Source organism: Mastomys coucha, unplaced genomic scaffold (genome assembly GCF_008632895.1).
Source record: "Mastomys coucha isolate ucsf_1 unplaced genomic scaffold, UCSF_Mcou_1 pScaffold23, whole genome shotgun sequence".
NCBI lineage: Eukaryota > Metazoa > Chordata > Mammalia > Rodentia > Muridae > Mastomys > Mastomys coucha.
In genome coordinates, this window is record NW_022196906.1 from 99,900,459 (window position 1) to 99,908,737 (window position 8,279).

General features: G+C 43.8%; 1 protein-coding gene across 1 annotated transcript in view; it reads left to right on the forward strand.

The window, feature by feature from the left end:
* Wdr82 (WD repeat domain 82) overlaps positions 1 to 8,164 on the forward strand; it is a 19,289-nt gene extending 11,125 nt beyond the window's left edge. Inside the window, exons 4-9 of the mRNA XM_031343268.1 lie at positions 2,385 to 2,484; positions 2,950 to 3,066; positions 3,446 to 3,601; positions 3,986 to 4,055; positions 5,052 to 5,194; positions 7,253 to 8,164. Coding sequence (XP_031199128.1) covers positions 2,385 to 2,484; positions 2,950 to 3,066; positions 3,446 to 3,601; positions 3,986 to 4,055; positions 5,052 to 5,194; positions 7,253 to 7,282 — 616 coding nt within the window. The 3' untranslated portion in view covers positions 7,283 to 8,164. The remainder of the gene's footprint in view (positions 1 to 2,384; positions 2,485 to 2,949; positions 3,067 to 3,445; positions 3,602 to 3,985; positions 4,056 to 5,051; positions 5,195 to 7,252) is intronic.
* The last annotated feature ends 115 nt before the right edge of the window (positions 8,165 to 8,279 follow it).

Sequence of the window (8,279 nt, forward strand, 5' to 3'; positions counted from 1 at the left end):
AAAAAAAAAAAAAAAAAAAAAAGAAACATGTGGACTAAAGTTAATTAGATGAAAACTTAATGCTATAAAAAGTAGACTTGGTATTTAGCAACACCAAATCCCAGATGGCTCTTAACAAAAGAACCATTTGCATTTATGAAGCCATCCACTGCAGAGGCCAACATTTGTGTTGGGCTGTACATGAAAAATGTCCAATATGTGAAGGGTTTTTGTTGTTGCTCTTTGTTTTATTTATGTATGATACACACACACACACACACACACACACGTTTAGTCTACATGTATATGTGCATACCAGAAGAGGTCATTAACCACTGAGCCCTCTCTCTGGCTCCCCCCATCCTTTTGAAACAGGATCTTTGTCTGTCCTAGAACTTACTGTGTAGACCAGGTTGTCTTACAGAGATCTGCTTGTCTCTGCCTCCTAAGTGCTGGGACTAACACATATAATACAGATGATGCAGAGCTGTGTAGTGTGGTGCTCTGACAGGTACTATGTCACTTTTGCTATCTATCTGTTCACATTTGGGCTTCAGCAATAGGCCAAAGAAATGATTCCAGCCAAGTCTTCACTTACTAAAGTGTCAGTGTGGCTGCTTATAGGAGCGTAGGCAACTGAAATGGCATCTCCCTCTTTTCCCAAGTAATTGTCTACTCCTTATAAGTCTCTGAAGGATCAGGGTCTTAGGAGGGTTCCTCTACTGTTCTGACTTCAAGAGGGTCATGCCATGCCTAAAGGATGACAGGAGAGGTGGCTCAGAGCTGCCTGTTAGAAGTGGTAATTCTGTAGGGTGCAGGGACACACACCCTTAATCCCAGCACTCAGGAGACAGAGTTCCAAGCCAGCCTGGTGTGCATAACAAGCTCCAGTACAACCAGGGCTACGCAGAGAGATCCTGTCTCAAAAAGCAAGCAAGCAAACAAGTGTACTCTAGCTGAGCACGGTGGTACATTCTTGTGATTCTAGTGCTCTGGAGCATGAGGTAGGAAGAGTGTTAAGAATTAGACAGCAGCTTTAGATACAGAGTAAATTAAAGGTCATCCTGGGGTGCATATTAACATCCTGTCTCAAGCTCCTTCTCCCTCAACGTAATTCAATAAAGAAACTGCACTTACATAAAGGTGGGTGGGAGCAGGAGGATTACTGTGTTAGGGAAGACAGGAAGTGTTAATTACTGTGTAATACCAAGATAGGCCACTGGTCACTTGCTGCTCTAATGTTGGCACCGTGTGACCTGGCAGGTAAGTTTCCTTAGGGCCAGGGTTCAGGGTTTTGGTTCTTCTTACATTCCCTGTGCTTATTGGCCGATCCCATTTATATCAACTGAGATCTTGTCTGAACTTTTGGAGCTAAACACTGTGACAAAATTGCATGTTTATTCGCATTCTGCTCACTGTTTTATTAGTGTGGCAGCATGGGCTGCATAAAGCCCTATCTCAAAATAAAAAACATTTAGTGATCTATGTATTTATATATGTAGTAGAAAATCACCACTACTATAATTCCAGAATATTTTCATCACTCCTAAGAGAAACCCTGTACCCATTAGCAGCCATTCATCTAAGTGCTGCCTAGATTTCTCTGTAAATGGCACCAAACCTGGTCTTTCGTGTTTGGCTTCTTTCATGTAGCATGATGTTTCTGAAGTTCATCTCTGTTGTCATCTTGTTGGTTTGTTAATTAGTGCATATTTATGTTATTCCCATTTATAATGCTACTGTAAAAACATGAACATTTTTGTGTAGACATTCTCATTTTGCTCAAGTATATATAGCTAGGAATAGAATTATTTGAGTCAGAAAAAGTAAGGTTTGTTTGTTTGGGTTGGTTGGTTTTGGCTTCTCTATGGAGGGGTCGGGGAATCAGGCTTGGAACTCACTATGTAGATCAGGCTGGCACTGAACCCATATCCATCCACCTGCCTCTACCTCCCAGGCACCACCACACCTATCCTGAAAAAGGGTTTTATAGAGCATCTGTACTTACTTCATCAGTGGTGTATAAGGAGTTCTAATTCTTCCCATCCTCCTCTTCCCCACACTGAGCCAGCCGTTTATGACAGCCATTAGTGGGTGTGGATTAGTATCTCACTAATTTGAGTCTTTTGATTCTTAGTAACTCACATATTTTGTTTTGAACACTACCACTGAGCTGTATGGCTCCAGCCTGAGAACCATACTTTTTTTCTTTTACAGAGGCTTTACGTTGATTTTTTTTCTTCATTGTATTAGCTGCTCTTGGTTGCTTCAGATAAGTTTGTATAAGTTCCTAAGATGTTATCTTGGGAAAGGGGGTATATGTAGGCAGGCAGAGTGGTTTAGGATTCGCATCCAATTTTTGCTCATATTTTGCTTCAACTCCTATTTATCTTGATACATTGCAGGGTGGTGGCCTTGTCCATGTCACCTGTGGATGACACTTTCATTTCTGGGTCTCTTGATAAGACCATTCGACTCTGGGATCTCCGGTCTCCTAACTGCCAGGTAATGGTACCTCACAGTTACATTTTTGAGCATTTTCTGTGGAAAGCATTATCAGCTCTCCCTCTTGGTTAAGGGAGACAGAGTGGTTCCATTTTGGGATCCCAGAGTCTTGTTAGGTGGCAGCAAACCCTTTTACTAGTTGGCTACTGCTTGATAAGCAGATGTCCTACTCCAGAGCAGACTGCGTTATAATGTGCCTTAGTGCTTGAAACAGGGAGGTTGCCTAGAGACTTAGCCTCAAGGAATTTGTTTCTCTTTGAACTCTGTAATGTTGTAGATGAGGATGATTGGAAATGCACCGCATGGTGACTTTTTTACATTTTAGTCAGTTTCGTTTGTTTACTTTTTAATTTTCTAGGTAGGCTGGGTGCAGTTCCTGTTCCTTTCTTAGTTTTCGTTAGAAAAGGTCAGTGATTGAGAAGTGGGCTCCTTCATTCACTAACTCGCCGTCCTCTTCTCTCTTAGGGCCTCATGCATCTACAGGGCAAACCTGTCTGTTCCTTTGATCCAGAAGGGTTAATTTTTGCCGCAGGTGTCAACTCAGAAATGGTCAAACTTTATGACCTTCGTTCTTTTGATAAGGTAAATCTTTGAATCCTTGAGCTATCTTGAGGTTTCAGAAAATTTAAGGGCAACTTGGACATTTGAGAATCCTTTCTGGGCCGGGCATGGTGGCACACAGCTTTAAACCCAACACTGCAGTGCAGATGCAGGTGGATCTCCATGAGTTCCAGGCCAGCTAGTGCTCCACATAATGAGAGCCGTCTAAAAAGACTGCCTTCCTGTGCTGAGGAGGCAAGTGGCAGCTAACAGAGTAGCAGCAGTTCACCCTTTGCTGTCCACTCGGAAGAACCTAGATGGGTAGGATAGACATGAGAGAGAAAATGTAGAGGCTAGAAAAGGAGCTCTAACAAGAAGTACAGGTGTGTGGAGTGCTGGACTGCTATTTTGCGTTCTGCAGGGACCGTTTGCAACCTTTAAGATGCAGTATGATCGGACTTGCGAGTGGACAGGACTTAAGTTCAGCAATGATGGCAAACTGATACTCATCTCCACCAACGGCAGCTTCATCCGTCTTATCGACGCATTCAAGGGTGTGGTGATGCACACATTTGGGGTGAGCTGACAGCTTTTGAATCATGGGCTGTGTCTTTGATCATAAGGCCTGGGCCAGGAGTGCTGTTAGCTGACTGGTAGAAATAAGTGAGGAGGCATGGGCTTGTAGTTTCCCAAACACGAACTTTACTTCATTTGAATTGAGCCATTCACTTCTCTCTTACAAAGTGACCCAAGTTGCTTTTTAAATATAATATTAATAAAAATAAACAAGTCCCCCCCCCCCTTCCTAAATACAAGGTTACCATTGGGAGTGTTTTGTGTGGGAACAGCTATACTTGGTCTTAGTGACATTGCACAAAGACCTTTGGTGGGAAGGGGTTTGTGTGTTGGGTTGGTTTTTATTACCTGTCCTGGAATGAGAAACACTCTTGTTTTGTTTCAGGGTTATGCTAACAGCAAAGCTGTTACACTCGAAGCTTCGTTTACTCCAGATTCACAGTTTATTATGATTGGTGAGCTGCCTTTTCTTCTTCTTCGTCGTCGTCATCGTAGTCATCGTCGTCGTTGTCGTTGTTGTTGTCGTTGTTGTTGTTGTTGTTGTTGTTGTCGTTGTCGTTGTTTTCCTGATACCCTGCATTTGTTTGTTATTAAGGAAAGTACCTTCAGATTTTGGAATGTTGGAGTCACTTGGAAGCTGACTTAGGAAAGGTGCAACAATCCTGTACCTTTGGTACTCATAAGCATACATGTAGTTGCATGTGTGGAGGTCAGAGATCCATCTTCTAAGAGTCAGTTTTCTCATTGGAGTTCCATGGATCAAACTCTCCGGTCCTCAAGTTTCCTGGCAGGCTACCTTTACATTCCGAGCCATCTTGATGGCTCTTTTCCTTTTTTGCAGTGGTCTCATTTTATAGCCATCTGACTTTGAACTTGCTGTGTAGTCAGGAATGACCTTGGATTTCTGATTCTTCGTCTCCCAAGTGCTGGGATAGCAGGCATGGGCCATAACACTGGCACGAGTTCCTTATTAGAGCTGGAGGTGTGCTGGCTTTCCCTTCCCAGGCTTTAGAGTTAGGCTCAAGAGCGCTACTCTACTGCTTCAGTCCTTGCTGCGTTGAGTAGTATTGCTGGCTAGATCTGGGCAGGCTCATGGTATCTAGCCCCCTTTCTAGATGGGAATGTTGAGTCACTTGGGAGCTGACGTAGGAAAGGTACAATAATCCTGCACATCTAATGACCAGCACTTGAGCTTGGGATTTGGAGACAGAGACAGGAAAGGTAGAATTCGAGGCTGGCTTGGGCTACATAGAGAGTTCAAAGCTACTCTGGACTATGTGACAGAAGGGAACAAATAATTAGGTCAAGATCAATTCCCCGTGTCCCTCCATTGTCCTCTTGGTTTCTGCTGAGGAATGCATATTGAGACTTTTATCAGATTGCAGTTGATCTTTTTCTTACTTGTCTCTATTTACCTCTTAAAGTGTTATTATCTTGATCATTCTTTTTAGGTTCAGAAGATGGCAAAATCCATGTCTGGAATGGAGAGAGTGGTATAAAAGTAGCTGTATTGGATGGTAAACACACTGGTCCCATTACCTGTTTGCAGTTCAACCCCAAGTTTATGACCTTTGCCAGCGCCTGTTCCAACATGGTATGTGAACAGTGAGGTGGTTTCCATATCAAGATTGTCTTTATTTGGGGTGGTGGGTACTTCAGACAATAAGCTGTATTCCACATAGTACAAGTTCCTGTTTCAGAAGTGACGGCTCCTGTCACCCTGCATCATAGCTATGTGACTAGGCTGTGTTTTTACTTTAATTCTTTTTCCAGTAAGATGGGACTACTGGTTGGTGGTGGCCCAAGCCTTTAATCCCAGCACTTGAGAGGCAGAGGCATGTAGATTTCCAAGTTTAAGGCGAGCCTGGTCTACAGACTGAGCTCCAGGACAGCCAGGGCTCCATGGAGAAATCATGTCTCCAAAAAAAAAAAGAAAGAAAGAAAAGAAAAAGAAAAGGAAAAAGCTATAAGATTGGATCATTTATGCTCATCCAAGAGATTTACAGGGCATATTTTGCTCTGGCCCTAGACTTTAGGCCCAACCTATTTAGACTCTCTTGACATTTTTACTCCTTAAAATATTCTGATCAACCTTTTACAGGTGAAACCTTTCAGGGGTTTGGAATATTGTTTTGCTTTGGTTGGCTTTTGGAAATAAGGTTTTTCAGCCACGCTGTGTATTCACATTAATCCACCTGCTTTAGTCTCCTGAATGCTGGAGTGAGAGGTGTAGGCCGCTGTGCCTGCTGACCTTTCTATTTCCAAATTCTTTCCATTGAATTCCTCAAAATTTTTTTCTAGTAGTTCATAATTAGCACTTTTGTTTATGTGTGTGTGTATGGGTTTTTCTTATTTTCTCATTCAAGTCAGGGTCTCTCTGTAGACCTACCTAGCTATCTTGAAACTCAGATTCTCCTGGCTCTGCTTCCCAAGCAGTGGGATTAGAGGTGTATGTCGACACACCCAGCTTTTTATTTTGTTTTCATGTTGTGTGTTCTTAAACATGTGCCGTGGCACACATGTAGAGGTCAGGGGATGACTTGTGGGAATTGGTTCTCTCCTTTCACAGTATCATTCCAGGGATCAAATTCAGTCAGGCTAAGTAACAGACATCTTATTTTAGCATTTGGGAGGTGAGGCAGGAGAGCCAGGGGGTTTAGTCCAGCCTGGGCTGTGTGAGACCCCATGTCAAACTGAAAACAAGAAAACAATGTTCACTGCTGTGCCTGATAACCTGAATTTGATCTCTGGAACTCAGAAAGAGAAAATCAACTCTCACAAATTGTTTTCTGGCCTCTACACATGCACCATAGTGGGGTGTTGATGGGCGTGTTTGTGTGTGTGTGTACGCATAGACACAAATGTAACTCTAGAGAACAGAACTGCAGGTGGGCGATAGGTTCCCTCGGAGTCTGTCTTTCTCTAAGTAGGCACTTGGATGAGGCATTTATTTCCTCTATCCAAAGCATAGTGCCCATTCTTCCCCTGATGTCTAGGCCTAAGTCTGGGGCTACACCTCGCCCATTTCTTGTTTTTTACAAACCAAGAAGATAGAACGAAAAGAAATGTAGCAATGGCTGGAAATTGGAGTTTAGAGCACTTATTTGCTATGTATAAAGCCCTGGCTGGGATCAATCTCTCCAGTACTGGAAGGACAGAAGGAAACTAATTTAAGCTGGGATGTGTTGGTATATACCTGTTACCTAAACATTTGGAAGGGAGAGATATAAAGATCAGTTGGGGGTCATCTTTGAGTATATAGTGAGTTTGAGATCAGCATAGGACACGTAAAGCCAAGAGGCCACCTAGCCCTCAAAGGCAACAAAACCATCTAGCCCTCCTGTCTTTTTAGACTCTGGAAGGAGAGGGTATGATTGAGGCCATCTCGAGATTGGCTATGAGGCCAGGTTACCACACAGTACTACTGTTTCCCTAACACACTGAGTAACTGGTAGGTGCAAGGGAGAGAGTAGGTGTTGGAAGTAAAAAGAGCCAGCTTTTTGAGTCTCTGTCTTTATAGACAAGCCAGGAGTAAGGACAACCAGACCATAATTCCTTCACTATTGGGGTTGGGCCTTTGAAGCTGTGGGTAGGGAGGAAGAACCTACTGTAGTGAGGGACGTCCAAAAGCTGACTTGTGTTCTCCTTCCAGGCCTTCTGGTTGCCCACCATTGATGACTGATCCTCACGCTGCTGGGCTATGTGTACAGAGAGGGCGACCAACAGGAAAAGTCAGAGGTGACTGAGATGACAGTGGGATTGATTGATCATTTGACTGGGCCTGGAGAACATCTTTCCACATGGCCTTCCCAGGGATGTGCTGTCCATCCGCTCTAAAGAATGACTTTGTTGAGCACCTTCAAAAGGACTCTTGGTGCTGCAGACTCAGTAGGCACTCAGCCTTTCCAGCTCTCACTGCACCAAGCTCTTCAGAGTATGACTAGACAATGACTAGGTTCCAGTGGGGTCTTGAACCCCTCAGTTTTGAATGTACTTGCTGCTGAGGAGCCAGTGAAGTCACCGCTTTCTGCACATCCTCTCACCCCAGAGATGCATGGGAAGCCACGGTTCTGGTTTTGAGATGCTAGGGCAGCTCAGCACCCCTTGCCCTCACCTGCATGTCTTGTTACTGGGTCTCCCTGTGTAATTAATTGTGGCATTATTCCACAACCATCATGTTTCTTAGGTGCCAAACATTTACAAAAATAAGTCTTCATATACCTTGGGGTTAAAGAGACAGGTACAAAAGGACCTTGTTTGTCAGGAGGCTATATGGTATTCCTGTACAGGTGGGTGGGGCAGATCTTGGGCTTAGATGTTGGCTAACAGAAGGCCCAAGAGTCTGAAAGGGAGGGAAGGGGGTAGCAGGTAAATTCAGAGAGCTGAAAGGTTTAGCAGCCTGGTGCAATTCCCCCATCAAGACGATCCCACAGTCTTTTTGTGGGGGGTCCTACCGAGCTTGGCTTGTATAAAAGCAAGCTAGTAGTTTATTTTTGTACCCGAGTCACATCACGTTCTCCTGTGGGCCAGTATTGTGGAATGAGTCTGAGTTGTTTACACTGATGCCTTCCTTCCCTGCCCACCACAAATCGTGTACATAGTCAGCAGATGAAACCCCTCTTCTCCAGCTCCTACCCAAGAGCTGGCTCAAGGCCTGTGTTATATGTTATATTTAGCCT